The sequence below is a fragment of the Zingiber officinale genome, chromosome 2A (assembly GCF_018446385.1).
Source record: "Zingiber officinale cultivar Zhangliang chromosome 2A, Zo_v1.1, whole genome shotgun sequence".
NCBI classification, from domain to species: Eukaryota; Viridiplantae; Streptophyta; class Magnoliopsida; order Zingiberales; family Zingiberaceae; genus Zingiber; species Zingiber officinale.
The window spans coordinates 133,216,117-133,237,801 of record NC_055988.1 but is presented as its reverse complement, the minus strand read 5'-3'; the positions used below and the strand labels follow the sequence as shown (position 1 = coordinate 133,237,801).

At 31.5% G+C, this 21,685-nt stretch overlaps 1 protein-coding gene across 1 annotated transcript in view; it reads left to right on the top strand.

Moving 5' to 3' along the window:
- The window catches only part of LOC122042359 (SUMO-activating enzyme subunit 1B-1-like), a 56,471-nt gene extending 35,003 nt beyond the window's left edge, over positions 1-21,468 (top strand). Inside the window, exons 7-10 of the mRNA XM_042602421.1 lie at positions 18,384-18,450; positions 18,557-18,660; positions 18,738-18,845; positions 21,135-21,468. Coding sequence (XP_042458355.1) covers positions 18,384-18,450; positions 18,557-18,660; positions 18,738-18,845; positions 21,135-21,233 — 378 coding nt within the window. The 3' untranslated portion in view covers positions 21,234-21,468. The remainder of the gene's footprint in view (positions 1-18,383; positions 18,451-18,556; positions 18,661-18,737; positions 18,846-21,134) is intronic.
- The last annotated feature ends 217 nt before the right edge of the window (positions 21,469-21,685 follow it).

The window sequence follows — 21,685 nt, the reverse complement described above, 5'->3', positions numbered from 1 at the left end:
AAATATCCTATTATGATAAAATAAAATAAAATAATTAAAAAGAAAAGAAAAAACTAATTGTGACCTCAATTAAAAATAATAATAATAAAAAAAAATTAGTCGCGACCACGAAGGCCTTCGCAAGGCTGTGGTGGCTTGTGACCTCACAAAGGCCTCTATGATGCCATTGTGAGATTACGGAGACCTCTACGAAGCCGCCATGAGTTTGCGGCAACCTAGTGACCTTGCAGAGGCCTCTACGAAGCCACCACAAGGTCGCAGCAAACTCGCGGATGACTCCATGGAGTGTCTTCCACCTTGTGGCTCCGTCAATATTGGTACTAAACAGGTAGACTCGTGTCAAAATAGTAAAATCATCCGTTTTATGCGACACAAATCGACATCATCCCATCATTGAAATTTACTAATCAGAATTTGTAATATTTCAATGATTTTGGTTAGGCATAAGAAAACCCAAAGAGGTGGTCAAAAAAGAAAAAATGAGTTGCAAAAATAGGTAAAATTAAGATTTAAATTCTCAAGCCGTGCGAGAGATATGTGTAGTGCTAGTACGATTCCAATTCTTAATTAATTGAATTATTAATAATAACAAAATTAACGTAAGCTATAATTTTTAGCCATCTAGATGGGCCTCTATGAACGCTTCCCGATTTACCCTGACGGTCGGTGGGAAACTTTCGTGGGTTGGATGGGCCACCTCTAGGATTAGTCGGTTCGAAGAGCTGGATATCTAGATTACAAAAAAAAAATTTATAATTTTTAATTAACTTTTTATAGTAATTATTTACTCAATAATTAATTTGATCACCTTAGTTTTTAGAACTAAAAATGTTTGTATCAATTTAATTTTAATTTTTTTTACTTTCACTGATACACTTCTTTTATTTTATAAAAATTTACGCTTAGCGTATATCTAAAAATGAAGGGGATCCTTGGCACAATGATAAAATTGTTGCCGTGACCTTGAGGTCACGAAAATAGCCTCTTGCAAAAATACAAGGTAAGGTTGTGGTACAATTGACGCAATGTGTTATGACCCTTTTCTGGGACTTCGCATTGGTAGGAGCTTCGTACATCGGGTTGCCCTTTATAGTATATCTAAAAATTTGAAATATTTTCTAGTCCATCAACTTGGGCATGCTTTACTCTCAAATTTTTGTAAAATTTAAGAAATTTCAAATCTGGCAACCCATAACACTAATGATGTAATTTTGTTTGAAATGAACATGAAATTATGTGAAATTTATTTATAAGCATTTATAAGAACTTTATGCACCGTAAATAAAAAAAACTATTAATTTGGTGAATGCCAATGCCAGTCCCAAGCTCGGATAAAAAAGGACGAGGATTGTGCATTAGATTGCTAGCCAACCAACATAGATCACATATTTAATGAATGGATCCATCAAACTATTATACTAATGTTATGTTGTTCTCCGAAAGGAACGCATTGGAGGGTCCTCTTGTAACATCTTGGCAAGGACCGCTACATTTCAATGAGAACTTAAATATAATGTTAAAAATGCAAAAGTTGTCACACTATAGGTTGACTAAGAATAAATATTATAAGAAAACTAGATATCTATGACTTGGAACATAGAATCTAGGAACACTCACTAGTGAATCCATGGAGGTAGTAGATATGATGATTAGGAGAAGAATATTTTGTGTACAAGAGATAAAATGAGTAGGAGAAAAGATAAAGATGATAGAGAATTCGAATTTTAAGTTATGGTATACAAGGAGTAAAACAAGAAATTGAGTAGGTATTATTGTAGATAATTCGCTAAATAATAAGTAGTAGTTGTAAGAAAGGAGGATAGGATTATAGTTCTCAATATAGTGGTGGCGAAAGAAATTATTAATATAACTAGCATATATGCAACTCAAGTATGATTAGATGAAAACATCATTTAGATTTTGAGACTTTGATAAGATATTACTAGGAGGAGATGGAAATAGGCAAATCAGAGTGAAAAATAGGAGTATGATAGGATGCATGGGGGTTATGAGTTTAGAACAAGAAATGAAGAAGGAAAAATTATATTGGATTTTGTGATAGCATATGACCTTATACTAACAAATGCATTTTTCATGAAAAGAGAAGAACCTTGAACCACGTTCAAAAGTGAGAATAGTAAATCACAAATTGACTTTCTTATGATTAAGAAGAATGATAGAAAGATTTGTAAAGATCATAAGGTGTTGGATATGCGCCTCAAGTATAGTATCAATAGAAGGTAAATATACATGTCTCCTAAAATTAAATGGTGGAAGTTAAAGGATGAGAAATAAAACATATCTAAGGAGAGAGTAAGAGAACAAGTATTAGGAGAAATACACGATAACTCAAATATGACATGAGATAAGATGACATCAAAGTTAAAAATAGTAGTCAAGAATATACTCGGTGAGTCAACGGATCGTGCACCACAAGTAAATAATCTTAATGATGGAATGAGAAAGTACATGAGAAAGAAAGAGACAAAAAAGAACAACCAATACACTTGTACAAACGAGAAAAACTTTAAAAAGTATATGATAGCCGAGAAAAATACCAAGAAGCGGCGAATGAAATAAAAAATAAAACCTATGAATGCTTATATAAAAAATTGGATACAAAAAGAAAAAAAAGGATATTTACAAAATAGTTAAAGCGAGAGAGGGAAAGTAAGAGATCTTATCAAAATAAGATGTATAAAGATGAATATAATAGGGAATTAGTAAATGATGAGAATTTTCATCAACTTTTTAATGAAGGTATAGGTGAACAACTTAACTTAGATAATTTAAGTAAATCAAATGAGTATAGAAATTTAAATTTGTATTGTAGAATTCGAACTTTAAACTTCAGAAATAGAATAAGTTTTAAATGAGATATAAAATAGAAAAGTAGTTGAACTTGATGATATTCCAATAGAATTATGGAAGTGCCTAAGAAAACAAGGTATTGAAAAATATCGAGAACACGAGATTTACACATGGAATTTGCCAATCTAGAAAAAGCTTCTGATAGAATACCAAAGTAAATTATATTGAGAATTCTAGAAAAGAAAGATATTAACATAGCATATATTGAACTAATTAAGAATATGTATGAGAATGTAATAACAAGAGTAAAAACTTTAAGTGGATTAACTGAAGCGTTTCCCATAAGAATAGAGTTACATGATCAACTCTAAGTTCTTATCTTTTTACATTAATAATGGGAGAACTCACTAGACACATCCAAGATACAGTACCGTGGTACTCGTTTACAGATATTATTTTGGTAGATGAGACACGTAAAGAAGTAATGTTAAACTCAAATCTCGACCGAAAATACTAGAAGTGAAAAGTTTTAGGCTTAATAGAATGAAGACAGAATATATTGAATTTAAGTTGGTAATCTTAAATGTAATGAGACAACTGTTATGATAAGAGATGATGAGTTGTTTATAACGGAAAACTTTAAGTATTTAGGTTCATTTTTGCAAAAAGAGGGAGATTGAAAGATATGTCTTACATAGAGTAGAAATAGGATAGTTAAAATGAAAGATAGTGTTAGATGTTCTTTGTGATCGTAAAGTACCTCTAAGACTAAAAGGAAAGTTTATAAAATAGCGGTTAGATCTACTGTATTATATGAAGTTGAATGTTATGTTATAGTCCGAGCACATGAGAAAAAAATGAAAGTTGCAAAGATGAGAATATTAAGGTAGATGTGTAGACATACAAGGATGGACAAGATAAGAAATGAACAAAATTAGAGTGCAAATTGGGATTAGACCTATTAATGGAAAACAAGGACATGTTAGATATGTAAGTAGACGACTAATAGATGCTCTAGTTAGTGAGATAAGATTTGATTGCTGTATTAATTTGGGGAAAATGAAATAATTTAAAATCTTATCATTTAATCGTAATTTAATTTTGTTTTTTTATGTACTTATAATTATTATAATGGATGGAAACAGAGAATTTAAATTTTAAGATATAACATATTATATTTTAGGTTTAAACTAGCTTAAATTTTATTATTAAGAAATTCCTAAAGGATTATATGACACTCAATTTAGACTCGATTATTCTAATTTTAAATTTTCAGATTTAAAATATTTTTATAACAAATCATATTTAAATTTGAAAATAAAATTTTCTTTAAAAAATTAATCTTGTTGGTTCACTACTATTGCAATACAATCAAAAATGATATTCCAATCAAACAAATTGAAAACATAGAAGTGAAAAAAATGAATTATTTTTAATTTAATTAAAACGACTTGTTGAACTATAACTATATGTCAATACTACAACAATAATCAAGCCTTATCCCACTAGTTGGGATCGGCTATATGAATCCTTTTACGCCATTGAGCTTTTTCTCTTACTATATCATCATCTATATTTAAATAAATTTTATCTTATCTTATTGTTGCTAACTAATTTTTTTTTTGGTTTTCCTCGTTTGATATGTGTGTTTATCATAATTTCACATCGCCTAACTGGAACATTATTGGTCGTGTAAGTACATGTTCATACTATCTTAAACGTGCCTCTTGGAGTTTTCCCTCAATAGATGTAACTCCGACTTTCTCTCTAATGCTCTCATTTCTTATTTTGTCTATCCTCGTATGTCTACACATTCACCTTAACATCCTCATCTTTACAATTCTCATCTTTTGCTCATATGCTCGAGTCATTGTCCAACATTCAACTTTATATAACATAGCTGGTATAACTGCGGTTTTATAGAACTTTACTTAAGATCCAGTTACTCCCCCTGAAGTCTTTACTTTGGTTGTTACATCCTTGTACATATTCTTAATTATTTCAATATATGTTACGCTAACGCCTCGCTTTTTAGAATTCTCTATATAATTTTTCTCGAGACTCTATCATAAATTTTTTTTAAGCCAATGAATACCATGTATAGATCTTATTATCTAAGATATATATAGTTTCTATTGTTGACCTTCCAAGCATGAATGTAAATTAATTTTCGGTCACCATGATTTTCTTCCTTGATATTTGTTCTCTTACTCTTTCCTAAAGTTTCATGATATGACTCATTAGTCTAATACCCCTATAGTTTGTACAATTTTATACGTTTCTCTTGTTCTTATATAAAGGAACTAGAGTACTTATTCTCTATTGATCAAACATTTTTTTTTATTTTCAATATCATATTAAATAATTTTGTAAGTCATTCAATACCTTGTTTCCTTAGGTACTTCCATACCTCTATCGGAATATCACCTGGTTCAAGGGTTTTTCCATTATGTATTTCATACTTGTTCTATTTCTGAAGTTTGAATTTTACGCTAAAAATTTAAATTTCTATACTTCATTAAAAAGTTGGGCACCTAAACCTTCATTAAAAAATTGATGAAAATACTTCTTCCACTACTCTTTTAGTTCTCCATCGTTTACCAGTATCCTATTGCATTCATTTTTAATATATGTTATTTGGATAAGATCTCTTATATTTCTTTTTCTTACTTTAACTATTCTATAAATGTCTCTTTCCCCTTCTTTTATATCCAATTTTTGATATAATCCTTCAAAAGTTTCATTCGTTACTTCATTCACTATTTTCTTAACTTTTTTCTTGGCTATTGTATATTATTTTAAAATTTTCTCGTTCTTGCAAATATATAATTCCTTATAAGCGGTTCGTATTAGAGTCATTGTATACACTTAATGCTTGGACTCCTACATTCTCCGTAAATATATTTTGCTTCCTATCCTTTAACTTTCACTACTTAATTGTAAGAGTCGTGTATATATATTTGTTCTATTGATACTATGCTTGAGACGTATATCCAATACTACTAATATATTTTGGATAATTAAGCTTTTTTCAGTCTTTACAAATCTTTCAATCCCTCTTCCTAACTCTAAGAAAGTCAATTTGCGATTTATTATTCTTACTTTTGAAAGTGACTAAGTATTCTTCTCTTTTCTTAAAAAACATATTAGCTAATATAAGGAAGTATTTATATCTAATTTCTGATAGAGATATAGAAGTGTATAGGAAAATAAGGTATTGAATGATTTACAAAGTTATTCAACTTAATATTGAAAACAATAAAAATGTCTGATTAGTGGAGGGTAAGTACTCTAGTTCTTTTTTATAAGAACAAAGAGGACATATAAAATTGTGCAAATTATAGAAGCATTAAATTCATGAGTCATACTATGAAATTTTGAAAAATAATAATAAAAAAATGATTAAAAAAGGAAACCAAAAATTAATTTGTATTTATGTCATGAAGGTCGACAATAGAAGCGATATATCTTCTTAGATAATTAATTGAAAAGTATTGAGAATAGAGGCAAGACTTACATATGGTATTCGTCGATCTAAAAAAAACTTATGATATAGTCTTAAGGAAAAATATATAGAGAATTCTAGAAAAAAGATATATTAGTATATGTATTTTGAAGTAATAAAGGATATGTATGAGGATGTAATGATAAGAGTGAAAACTCCAAGAGGATAAATCGAAGCATTTTAATAAACATAGGATCACATCAAGAATCAACTTCCTATCTATGTTACACTAATCATGGATGAATTCACTAGAAACATCCAAGATATATGTTGTTTGCAAATGATATTGTTTTGATAGATGAGACACGTGAAGAGTAAATGCTAAACTAGAATCTTGGCAGAAAATGCAAGAAGTGAAAAATTTAGACTTAGTAAAGACAAAATATATGAAATTTAAGTTTAGTAATATTAGAGATATTGTGACAATTGTTAAAATAGACGATAATGAGTTATCTGCAATGAGAGTTTTAAGTATTTATGATCATTTTTATAAAATGATGGAGGAATTGAGAGAGATATTGTACATAAAATACAAGTAGGATGGTTGAAATAGAGGAGATCGTCAGATGTCCTGTGTGAACGTAAAGTACCTCTAAAATTTAAAAGAAAATTTTACAAAACGATGGTTAGATATGTTATATAGAGATGAATGTTGGGCTATGATTTAAGTACATGAGCAGAAGATGAGAGTTGTAAAAATGAGGATATTAAGGTGGATGTGTAGACATAGAATGATGGACATGATAAAAAATGAGCATATTAAAGAAAAAGTCAGGATTGTACCGACACATTTAAGATGATATGGTCATGTACTGCAATCAATAAATGCCCAGTTAGATGATGTGAAACTATGTATATATCAAACGAGGAAGCGGAAGAGTAAAAAAGACTTGGTTAACAATAATAAAATATGATAAAATTTATTTAAATATAAATGATGATATAGTAGGTGATAGAGTCCAATGATGTATGAGTCTATATAACCGACCACACCTAGTTGGATAAGACTTGATTGTTGTTGTAGTAATATAAGATTTAGATTCTTAATGAAATTCCTTTAGTGATCATTTATGGGTAGTCAATACTTGAATTATATGTGAGGACTGGCTAAGAGGGATCCTTAGTTGCTTGATCCACTATTTAATTGATTCAGCTACGAACAAATATTTTTTTTTGCTGACTAACCAACTTAAGTTGACTGCTTGGTTAATTTAACTACCATCGGCGATTCACCTACCTCATCAGTTGAGTGACGCCAACCACAATTTAAACAAAATCATTTTGGTTGCTGGCTAAAGCACACGAGTCACTTAGTTTGTCTAGTTAACCACCACCAGTCTTTTAAAGCCATCGTTTAGTCAATTGATATGCTAACTATGACCAACTATGCTAATGGTCGAGTCTGACTAAGTCGAGATATACTCTCTCCTCTCCTAGATACATAGTCTCTCAACTCATTAAGGAGTTGTACCTTTGCCTCGAAGCCATCTTCCATCAAGTTACTTGTCCCTCGAATACAATTGAACCCTCAACTCACTCCATATGTCATCCTTCACACCTTCACTTATGGTACTACTTCCTTCAACTTAACCACATTTTGATGCTCCTTGTCATCTGGTCCTTCAAATGCTCCATGTTGTCCTTTTTAAATCTCCATGGACCTTGAGTGATTGAGTCATCCGATACACTTGGCCACCCAAAGTCTTCAAGTTCTGCACAACTTCATACATATGTTAATATAATCACAAATTAAATTCTTTGCCAAATATCAAAACCCAATGATCGATTATCTCCTTTTTTTTATATTTGATAATATATTAAAGTAGTTAAAAAAAAAGATTGAGCTAGGAATTAAAGTAGTTAGGTAAAAAACAGGAAATTAGACACCTAAAAGAGGCTCTCTTTACAACTAAGCTCCCCTAGTTCCCTCTTGAGCTAGGAATTTTGCAAAATACTAGGGAGAGAATTAAGTTATTCAAAATTCTAACTTAATTCATTCACTCTTTTCCCCTTTTGCCATGTATTAAAAAGATTGCACTAAATAATCCAAAAACTTAGAAATTGATCACTAATTGATATTCCTAATCTCAATCTTGAATTTAAATGAAATACAAATGATAACGTGATCAAATTGAATTGAAAGTTCAATTTTGAAACTTTTTGCACAATTGACTGTCAACAGGCATCAATTGATTGAAACTAAGCTCAATCGATTGATTATGTGACATAATCCATTGAGACCCAATTTTCACTATTGTGTTATGTTTAGAAATTTATTAAGAAATCTACAAAACCCTAAAAATTATAAAATTTTATAGAGGGGTTTGTTTAATATATTTCTTTTTTCATTTAATTATATTCTAAGACACGGTTTCGATACAAACTTAAAAATAGCCAAAATGCTTAGCCTTCCTTATAATTGGTCAATGATTACTATTAAGTACTCCTATGATTCATCAAGATGTCTTAAATATTGTGAACCATGATACCATCCTATATATCTCATATGGTGTCTAAATTCCTCAATATACAAATCATTTTCAACTTAAATTTGTGTGAGATGTAAGTTTGAGGTATTCCTACTTGGATCATGTATTTCTACCCCCACTAAGTATCAAATCCATTTTAACGTAGATCTAAATAAAAACCATCATCATGGTTGATTTCTCGAACATCAACAATTTTCTCGATAAGTTGGATTCAATCAGGTTCACTAAATATTCCTTTCGTACCCATTCCCTTTTAACTAAATTTCACATATTGGCTCCTAATGGCCATATTCAAAGTGTTAGAGCAAATGGTAAATTTTTCTAAAGCTACTTCTAATTCCTTAATCCTAATATCATATGATTCCTGGCATGGATTTATGGAACTAAATTTACTCTCAAGAAATGTAATTTTATTTTTCAATTTCATATTTTTACTTTTAAAGAAAGGAACACTTGTTCACATTCAAAAGTGGGAATAATAAATTACAAATTGACTTTCTTCTGGTTAGGAAGAGGGATAGAAAGATTTATAAAGATTGCAAGATTATCCTGGAGAAAATTTAACTACCTAATATAGGTTAGTAGTGTTAGATATACACTTCAAGCATAATATCAATAGAAGGAAAATACATGACTCCTAGAATTAAGTGGTGGAGGTTAAAGGATGGAAGCAAAATATATTTAATGATAAGGTAGGGGTATAAGCATTAGGTGATGGTGACTCTAATACGACATGAGATAAAATATTAAAATGGTATCAAAGTTGAAAATTATAGCAAAGAGTGTACTCGGTAAGGCAAAGGGGCATGCACCACCAAGTAAAAAATTTTGGCAGTGGAATGAGAAAGTACATGAAAAAGTGAAGGAAAAACGAACAACCTATAAGGAATTATATATTTGTAAGAACTAGGAAAACTTAAAAAAATATACAATAGCTAAGAAAGAGGCTAAGAAAGTAGTGAATGAAGCTAAGAATGGAACTTTTGAATGTTATATCAAAAATTGAATACAAAAGAAGGGAAAGAGACATTTATAGAATAACTAAAGTGAGAGAGAGAGGAAGATAAAAAATCTTATTCAAATAAGATGTATTAAAGATGAATGCAATAGGGTATTAAATAAATGATGGTGAAATAAAATAGTGGTGGAAGAAGTATTAACAATGAGTAAAAAAATTTAAATTTTTTATCGTAGAATTAAAACTTCAGAAGTAGAACAAATTTTAAATAAGATACAAAATGAAAAAGTCGTTGGACTAGATGATATTCCGATGGAGGTATTGAAGTGCCTAGGGAAAGAAGGTACCGAAGGACTTGTAAAATTATTTAACATGATATTGAAAACGAAAAAAATATCGTCAATGGAGGGCAAGTACTCTAGTACCCTTATATAAGAATAAGGGAGAGGTAAAAATTGTGCAAACTATAGGAATGTTAAACTAATGAGACATACTATGAAATTTTGAAAAAGAGTAATAAAAAAAAGATTAAGGAGACATGGTGATTGAAAATCAATTTGGGTCCATGCTTGGAAGGTCGACAATAGAAGCTATAAATTTTCTCAGGCAACTATTTGAAAAGTATCGGGAGCAAAAGTAAAATCTACACATAGAAAAAACTTATGATATAATCCCAAGAGAAATTATCTAGAGAATTTTAGAAATGAGGTACTAGCGTAGCATATATTGAACTAATTAAGAATACATAAGAGGATACAACGACTAGAGTGAAGAATTCAGGCGGACTAACTAAAACATGTTTAATAATCATATGGTTACATCAATCATCAGCTTTAAGTTCCTATCTTTTTATACTAATTATGGACGAACTCATTAGACATATTCAAGATATAGTATCGTGGTGTATGTTGTTTGTAGATGATATTGTTTTGATAGATGAGATATGTGAAGGAGTAAATGCTAAATTAGAATCTTGGCGGAAAATATTAGAAGTGAAAGATTTTAAGCGTAGTAGAGTAAAGACAGAATATATAAATTTAATTTAGCAATATTAGACGTAATGAAATAATTATTAAAATAGGAGATGATGGGTTGGCTGAAACTGTGAACTTTAAGTATTTAAGATCATTTTACAAAACGATGGAGGGATTAAAAGAGATGTTTTACATAGAATGCAAGACTTTATAGAATGACGGTTAGACTTATTATATTATGGCTATGACTCGAGCACATGAGTAGAAGAAGAAAGTTGCAGAGATGAGGATGTTAAGGTGGATGTGTGGACATACGAGAAGGACATAATAAGAAATGAGAGAGAAAGAGTTGTATCTATTGAGAGAAAACTCTGAAAGATACGTTTAAGATGGTACAAACATGTACTTAGACAATTAATAAATGCTTTAATTAGATGATGTGAAATTATGATAAATATGTATATCAAACGAGGAAGAGGATGACTTAAAAAGACTTGGTTAGCAATAATAAAACAAGATAAAATTGATTTAAATTAGGCGATAGAGCCCAATGGCGTATGAAGATTCATATAGCCGACTCCACGTACAAAGACTTATCCATATAGCCGACCCCAACGGTTATTGTTGTTGTATATTTTTACTTTCATACTTATTTAAAGAATTAATAAGTTCAACTAATTGATCTTTAAAAGAGGAATTTACCTCACTGCATTGTTTAAGTTATATCCTTTTGCTCTCCCTTGATTCGCTCCCCTCTCTTCTAGATAATGGTGAGGTCCATTGTTGATTTCCATGAAAGAGAGACTTGCTCTATGCTTGATTTCCACATCTTCCTCAGATGATGAAGAGGAGAAATCGTACCAAGTGGCCTTCAAGGACTTCCTCTTTGTCTTCCGAGTGGTGCTACTTTCTTTTCTTTTTCTTTCCACATGCCCTATCTTTTGGCAATTGTAGCATTACATGGTTTTCTTCCTATCTCCTTTTTTCCCTTTATTCTTTAGGTACTCCCTCAAATTGTTCCTATTCAATTTCAATTTATTTTGAAATTTATTCATATCTTGTTTGCCATATTCATCACTAGCCTCCACCACCCTGTGAATTCTTCAAAGCTTGAGGATGATGCTTCTTTTACTCTTGCATCTTCCCAATTAGTGTGAGGTTCCTTGATTTATAGGCATCTTCCTTCTCAACCTTAGGGTTCCTAGACACATTCAACTCTATTTTCGAAAATGACTCATTAATAGTTGTTACATCAAGACTCCTCTCGAGATAGTAGTCGTTCACCATTGGACTCCATTACGAAGTCTGTGGGAATGCGTTGAGTGTGCGAAGGAGATCCTAGTTTGAAAATTGTCTCCGATGGCAATAAGTTGGTGCACATTGTTTTTTCTATCTTAGTGCATTTGAGCATTGTTTTCCCCTTTATCATGAATGTGCTTAATTACCATCTGAGGATATCTTTTTCTCAAGTCTAGCTTCGGATGATGCTTCGTGCATATCTATTACTGTAACGCCCCTAGTTTTTTTTTTTTTTTTTAATAATACATAAATTGTGGATGTCATTTACTCATACTTCCATAACGGTTTCTTAGTTTAAATAAAATTACATAGACGGTTCGAAAGAAAACACATAAACATTTTTAAACTGGGTGGTCTTTGGGTCGTACTGTCCTTATTTCAAGTTGATTGGTCAATGCCTCCTGTCTCGTTCGCCTCATTGTCTGAAAAAAGGTTATAATCTGTGAGTCAAGAGACTCAGCATGTTCAACCACATACAAGGTAACTTGGGATCTCCTTACTAACATACTATGAACGTATGCACATAAGCATGAGAGCATAAACCTAAGTATGGTAAATGACCCAAGTATAATGATAGACTTGATCATGAGCATATACATGGGCATACATGAGCATGGACATAGCATATCATGAACTTAACATATTTATAGCATATCATGAACTTAATATATTCATAGCATATCATGGACTTAACGTATTCATAACATAATATGAACTTATACATAGCATATCATGAAATTAACATATTTGTAACATAACATGAACTTATACATAGCCTATCATGAACTTAACATATTAACATGAATATGAACTTAGCATATCATGAACCTAACTTATTCATAGCCTAACATGGAAACCGATATTGGGCTCCCTCTGCGGCCCTATCTCGTAAACGAGATCTCTATGGGGCCTTTTCCCTCACAGTATTCCCATCAAATCCTCATCATTTTGTCACAGTCGACTTACCCGATATTGGGCTCCCTCTGGGGCCTTTTCCTGTAAACGGGCTCCAGCCTTTTCCCGTAAACGGACTCCCTCTAGGGTCTTTTCCCATAAACGGACTCCCTCTAGGGTCTTTTCCCATAAACGGGCTCCCTCTGGGGCCTTTTCCCTCACGGTATCTTCATCTTTATTATTATCATTATTACTTTGTTACAGTCAACTTACCCGATATTGGGCTCTTTCTAGAGCCTTTTCCTGTAAACGGACTCCCTCTGAGCCTTTTCCCATAAATGAGCTCCCTCTGGGTCCTTTTTCGATAAACGGGCTCCCTCTAAGGTCTTTTCCCTCACGATATTTTCATTGAGTAATTTTCATTATCATGATAAGTTGAAAAAGGAAACATAACATCCACCTAAACGTAGATCATATTAAGGTATCATAATAAGACATAAGAAGAACATGAACATGATCTTAGACGCAAGCATGCAATTTTACATATAGCCTACTAAACTATCATGATGTGGAGCAAGAAGCAACTTGAACTTACTTAATCCAGAGATCCGAAACCTAGACGTAGCATAGATACATAGTCATCATGATAAGTAGAACATAAATCAAAATCATGAACTCATTTAAGGTACCTAAACATACATGAAACTGAGGAACTAATATAAAACATGATATGAGGAAACATGAAGAAATCGTAGGGCGGCATCATTATGAATATGACCTTGAAAACAGAATTTAAAAACTACTCTTAGTAAACTGAAATTTACTAGTTTTGTAAGGTGATTTCAGCATAGGAAAGTTTCCTATCTTCTAATGGAAAGCAACTAGAAGCATGACCCCAAATTGTAATGCAACATTCATATTCATCTCTTAAAACAGAATTTAAACTTACATTTATCATGTCCGAAACTTGCAAGGTCTTCAACTTATTTTAAGCATACATAGTTCTCTAGTTCCTAAGGTATGCAATTAATAAAATATGAAACAACTCGTTGAGCAAGATTATGATGACTAAAGCTCTAAAATAGAATTTAAAACTCATCACAACAGAACCAAAAGTAGCAAGGTCATAGCATAATTCCAGATTCATCAGTCAGTGGTATAAAAATCATATGAAATTCATCTTTGATCCGAAAAGGGTTTTGTAAGTTGGTAATGAAAGCTAACTAAATTTCCTACATTTCAACAGAAGACACCGAAGGGAAATTCGTTCACCCATTAAGGCTAATTTATACCATAACAGAACCAAAAGCAGCAGGGTCACAGCATAATTCCATATTCGTTAGTCAGTGGTATAAAAATCATATAAAATTCATCTTTGATCTGAAAATGGTTCTATAAATTGGTAATGAAAGCTAACTAAATTTCCTACATTTCAGCAGAAGAAAAATTTCGTTCAGCTATTGAGGCTAATTTATACCACAATAGAACCAAAAGCAGCAGGGTCATAACATAATTCCAGATTCGTCAGTCAGTGGTATAAAAATCATATGAAATTCATCTTTGATCCAAAAAGGGTTCTGTAAATTAATAATGAAAGCTAACTAAATTTCCTATGTTAAAAACATCGAAGTGAAATTCGTTCACCTATAGAGGCTAATTTACACCATAACAGAACCAAATCTAACAACTATAAATCTGAAACTTCACAAGACATAGAAGCTAAATAAAACAATAACATGGTTGAGAACATGCCTTAAGTACTTAGCTATTACTCTTTGTCTTCCCTTGAAACTCTAGCACCGGTGGAGAAACAAAGGATGGCGAAATCTACTTAGGGCCGGTGGCAACAAGAAGAACAAGTGGTGTTTTAGGTGAGGGTTTTATATAAGGTGGAGGCTTTAGGACTTGGTCTAGATTTTTATCTACTAAACCTTTGTCCCTATCCTTTATCCATTTTCATAATTATTTGAATTTTTTATATACATATATAATTTGTATGTGATAATATTGTAGTTCTTAGTTATTATCTACGACATATATATTTTATAGATTATTTATATACACGTGAGTCACATATAAGTTCGTATATTTTTTGTTAATACTAGATAAATTTTATAAATGCTAAGTCCCATATATTATTTTTATAAAACTTAATACTAATTCTAAATAGAAACCTATATCCATGATTATATAATTCCATATATATCCACATATATAAAATTCATAAGTTATAGATTTATAAATGCTAAGTCATTTATATTATTTTTATAAAATTTAATACTAAGTCTAAAATAGAAATCTATATCCATGGTTATATAAAATTTTATATGCATACTAAATTGTCAATTTGATATTGAATTAAATTGCACATATATATATATATATATAATTCATATAATATTATAGTTTCTTAGTTATTATATATACATTTTACATGTTACACGTTATATATATAATATATTAAACTTATATTTTTTTTCTTATTTTTATTTAATTATATATTTAATATTATTATGTATGGCTATAAAATTTTATATACATATTTGGGTATAAAATAAATATTTATATCCAACAATTTCCTTAATAAAATTGATCAAATTAAATTCCATAAATGTAAGCTAACTAATTAATTAAATATAACTAAATCTATATATTTAAATTAATAAATTAAATCTGAATTCTAATTAAATATAATTAATTTAATAAATAACTTTAATTAAATAAATTCGAAATCTACTTAAATTGTAATTAATCCAGTAAATCCTCTTAATTAAATGAATCCGAATTCTAATTAAATTATAATTTAATCCAATAAATATCCTTAATTAAATAAGCGGTTTCGGACACTACAATCACCTTTTCCCATTGTTCTTTATTGCGTGAGTATCTCCTAATCTTGTTAATTTTTTGGTCGAATAGAGCATTCTCAAGGGCCAATTTGACTTTTATATCCTCAACAACCACTTCTCTTTGCTTCTTTGCCAACCTATACAATAACTACATGTTACCATTATTATTATCAAGAGGAAATTCATACTCTTCCTCTCTGACAATTGACATGGAGACAAAAGTAGGATGCCATCTTTCTCTTCCACAAGTTAAAGTTCCCCTCAAGCTTTGGGATTTGAAATTTGCCATTTTTTTAGTTGGCGGTTAGTTCTTTGGAACCATCCTTGGTCTGATGCCACTTACTAGGATTGGTATGGAGAGGTCAAAGGAGCTAGCAAGGTCAATTGAAACAAATTATAGTTGAAGTAAGACAAGCGAGAAAGAAAAGCTAACACATCGATTTAATGTGGTTCAAGAGTCTTTGGGCTCCAACTTCACGGCCTAGGATATGATAGTGGGTCACTCCTGAATAAGCACTATGTTTGCTGCTTCTTGAACAAATTCTAAAGGCGGAGAAACCTCTTGCAAGCTTTTTGGATGAATACAAATGAAGCTCAAGAGTCTGAAGAAGTGCATAATTAGACTTAGGGCATTAACACTTTGTATTTGAGAATGTTGTCCTTCAAGTCTCCTCCAATCCTCCCTTTTATAAGCCTTCATCAAGTTTCACTTTGTTCAAGATGGGCTTGCTGTGCCAACGTTGATTAGTTAGTTGGAATGCTCCATTAGTCAACTGATGCACATAGCCGTTGAGCCATCAGAGTGGTATTGCACAACTTTTTCTGATCAATGTCTCTCTTTAACTTTTCTACTATAACGATTGTTGATTGATTGAATTTGGTCATCAGTTGACTAGTCCCTAATAATTTGGTTGTCTATTAAATTAGCCACGACAGAAATATTCTATTCGTTAATCATCAATTGATCCTTGATTAGCTCGACTGTCCAGACAACTCAACAACAAACAGAAACATTTTGTTCAATTAGCTTAAGTCTACTGCCTGGTGGACTCACCATTAGTTGATTGAATACTTGAGTCAACTACTCAGTCGATTCAACCACCAGTCGATTGAAGGCACCTTCTAGTCGATTCATCCATTTGCTGCAACCATTCTTATGGTTGAGTTTGACTAGGTTGACAGCTGGCCTCTCCTAAGTACATGTTCTCTCAACTCTCAATTCACCAAGGAGTAGTATCTTTGTCTTGAGGCTATCTCTTGTCACTCTACTCATCCTCAGATGCACCTGAGCCATTAGCTCAATCCATGTGTCATCCTGCACGCTTTCACCTACGTCTGCCTCCTCCGACTTAGCGACACTTCGATACTCTGTCTTTCGGTCTTTTGGATGCTCCATGTCATCCTCATTGATCTCCATGAACCACCTCCATGGACCTTGAGTCATTGAGTTATCAATACACTTGGCTATGCTAAGCCTCTAAGTGTATCTCGATTAAGTCTTGCATGATTTGATACGCATGTAGGATGCAAATATGATTCTAACTTAAACTATCTGTCCAAATATCATATAAGAACTGATTGCACTAACATTATACTCTAATATTGTCCATCATCAAGAATCCCAACTGTTTATGCCTCTATTGAGCTCAATGCCACACAATATCAATAGTAATATTTAAAGTTAAATCATCTTTTATACATGAAATGTATGAATTTTTGTTGTAATATATTGTCATAGACTAATTTTCTTCATTAGATTAGATTCTTAATTAGATTTCTTTAGCAATCATTTTGTGTAGTCTTTATGTGAGTTATACTCTAATATACTTTCTAGGTCATTAATATCAGCGTCATCACTATTAACAAGTGTCAACTATTTAGAGTCAACATTCCATTTTAGGCAATATCAATAATATATCAATTAATTAAATTATTTTTATTATGTCGACTAATATTTTTGTTGACGTCTCTACCCTTTACAGTTTCCACTCTAATAAATTTAACTTTCCTTTCTAGCTATAAGCTCTATTGATCCAATTTGGACATGTTCATATCAAACTATTTTTTCTCATTTTACTAGAACCACCTAGTTACTCGTAAAATATTTTCAAGTATTTGCTATTTTGCTTATTTTGTCCATTTTAGTAATTCCATAAAGCTTTCTCTAGATGGTTTGTACCACAAATTTATAGAACCTATTTCAGCCTAAGAAAGACACATTAGTCACCCAAGAATCTCTTGTTATTCCTTATTGTATTAATTATATCTTCATTAGTATGCCCTTGCTGGATGGTAGGTTTGAAACATCTGAACTCATAGGGATTTCTTGTCCATCTATTGTAATAATTCAATTATGTTTCACTTGGACGACTTTTATTCTATTTGTCTCAAAATCTTTTTGAAGTTTAATTTCACAATTCAAGTTACATATTTAATCTAATTAAAATTCATTAATTAACACAATATAAATTGGAAATAATATTCACCAAAAAGGCTTATCATATGCTTTAAACTTTGTCATGCTTTAAAGCTTATCTGCTGTTTTGCTCATCTTTATGCATGTCTAAAAAAATTTCATCTGAAAAATTGCAACACCAATTGCAGGAAGCAATATCAACACCGTGGCGGAATCTTCCTAGGAAAATGAGCAAATTGTACTTTGCTTTGAGAGGTTTGTCTGATGACCACAAGTTTTTAAAAAAGTTCAGATTTCATCCTGTTTCTGTTTTTTTTCTACAAATAAGTCAAATATTATTATTATTTTTTTTGTCATGTAGTCATAGAAAGGTTTGAATTATCTGAAGGGCGTACTCCTGGTAAATTATCTAGTTCTGATTTTCCTTCTATTCTGAAGCTGAGGAAAGAACTATGTGATGCTCAGGTAGCCTTGTCTTAATTTTAGGCATGTACAAATTCTGGAACATTTGTTTGATTTCCTTTTTTTTGATTGCTTTGTAGTCCTTGAATGAGTCACATGTGCCAGAAAAACTCTTTGAGAGAATACTACACGCAGGGAGTAAATTACACCCACCTATATGTGCTATACTTGGTGGAATTCTCGGCCAGGTGCATTGAGTTTTTTTAAGCTGTAATTTTCTATTAGTTTATTATGCTTCAGTTGATTATCCTTTATTTTATTTTATAAATAAAATAACATTCTATGAAGTCCGATCCATCTTCATGAGATAAATAAATTCCACTTCACAAAGAAACACAATTTTTTGCTGCATTATAATTTGATATACAGTTGTGAAAATTAAACAGGAAATCATATGAGATGAGCTCCATATCACTATAAAAACTATTAGTACGTAGTTAAATATAAATAAATATAAAAAAATTAATTTACTAGTATGTCTCAAAAAAGATTGGTATAAAATTAGATTAATCAACTTGCAATTATACTTGAAATGGAAGATTTTAGAAGTTCTTTGGGTTGTATTTATTATTAGGGTAGGGTAAAACATGAATTTTTTTTTATCATAAATTTAATTATTTGAAACTGCAAATGAATAAATTTGACATTTCAAAAGCATATGAGAAATTGACATGTATCTTCTAATTGTTCCTATCTGCTGATTTTCAAATAATCTGATGCTTGAATTGGTTTTTACCTTTTTTTTTTTTCGCATATCCAATCTATGAACCAATCTATAAACTAACCTGATCCTGACCCAGAGAGATGCTTAGGTTTTTTTGGTCCAACTGGTGGATCAAAGGGCAGCTCACTGCTCACTTACTAAATCCATAACTACTAGTCTTCCGTTTGTAATTCTAGATTTAAGTTCTATATTTTCTTTCCCCAGTTATGACTCAACTTGATTCAAGCAATTGAGAAGAGAAATCTAGTGATTCCTTAATATATTGCTGAATAGGCTGTTGTAGTTAGAAGGACCTCTCACTCCTATTTGCCACAGACTAAATTCACTTACCAGAGGGCTACTGTTCATAAAGAACAACGGGGAAGCAATATTTTATAGGGGCAACACAAGAAAATACCTTGGCAGGTACAAGAGCTCACTCTTCTACCAATAATGTGCAGCGAGAATCCAAGAGTAGACTTGAATTCCCAAGGTTGCTCTGATCAGATGTGAGAGGAGACGAGGCTGGTTTTTTTTCCTTAAGGAAAAAGGATCTTGTTACATGTGGGCCACTGCTTGCGGTAACTTATGACTGAACAGATGACAAGGGAAGAGTAGGCAGCATGCAAGTTAGAGAGACATGGATACTAGGCTGGAGGTGTGGTCAAGAAAACATGGGCAAAGGGGAAGCTCTTGTGTGCTTGATGGGAAGGGGCCTGTAAACTCAACGTTGTGCTTTAGGCTGATTTTGCACTGTCTGAACCATAGCATCATCAAGTTTAGTCTGATTTGAGCCCCATTTTAGATCAATGTGAGCACAAATCATTGTCCACCTTAAACGAGCCTAAATCAGATCCAAGCAAAACATCTTCATATATCAGTTCAACTATAAAGACCACCTAGTTACTACTGTTTATCCTAATTTAATTCTAACCACAATTAGCCCAGCATATTTACAAGCTAAAAAATAAAAGTAAATTATAACCCAAACAATTTATATCTTCAGAATTTACTTTTTCTCTAATTTATTTGTGAACAATATTTATTTATTTCCTAACTTTTTTTTTTGGGGTCAATTCTTGTCTTACAAGATGGTTTCATAACTTATTAATAAGACATGATTCAAGTAATCTTCAATAGTATTTCATCAACGATGGTTAGACTTGTTATGTTATATGAAGTCAAATGCTGAATTATGAAGCGAGCAAAAGATAACAGTCTTGGAGATAAGGATGTTAAGGTGAATGTGCGGATATATGATAATGGATAGGATAAGGAACGAGAACATTAGAGAGAGAGATATGTTTAAGATGATATGGACATGTACGTAAGCCAATAAAGGTTCTAGTTAAGCGATGTGAGATCATGACAAATATGCATACTAATAGAGGGGGAGATTAAAGAAGACTTATTAATAACGATAAAATAAGATAAAATTTATTTAATTGTAAATGAGATTATTGTAGAGGATCGAGTCTAATGGTGTAAGAGGATCCGTATAGCCGACCTCACTTAATAGGATAAAGACTTTGTTGTTGTATTAATTTTATTTTTAATCAACTTTTTTCTTTGTTTTTATTTTTATTTATTTATTTATTTATTTATTTATTTATTTTTATGGATTTGTGAGATTTTAGGAAGCATATCAAGTATATGATTGCGTCACCGCATTTGCATGTGCTATTCTAAGTGTTCCATATTTAGATATTATTTAACCTTTTCCATTATATATGCATAAAAATTAAACTGAGTTGTTTCCTTCTGTTGTTACTAGGAAGTGATTAAGGCAATATCAGGCAAAGGTGATCCTCTCAAAAACTTCTTCTATTTTGATACTGCCGATGGAAAAGGGGTAATAGAAGACATCTCTTAACCTTGTCCAAGCTGATCGCTTTTGAGTTATTGCTGCTAGAACAAGTGAATTGTATGCTTAGCGTAACATATTGTAGGCCTCAGTGCTCTAATTTATTGGTCGTGTCATATGAATCATATCCTCTATTCTCCCAATTTCACTAGCTATACTACCCTAGTGGTACTATGTTTTTGATAATTTTGTAAACATTACTGGTAGGCATACTTGATCATGGGATCGTTTTGTAAACATGGTACATCTTGTGTTTTCTGAGGTGCTTGCTATTGAGTTCGTACGGATCCTGAGTTGCAAAATCATTATGGGAGATTGTTTATTATACACACATCCATCCTTGATCGAGCACAAAAAATCAATAAATTGACACAGTCAACATAGTAACTAGTTATGTAGGTAAAATAAATCATAAGTTAAGTTCATCTTATCTGCTTTTAATGTCTAGTTTGTTTTTTGGC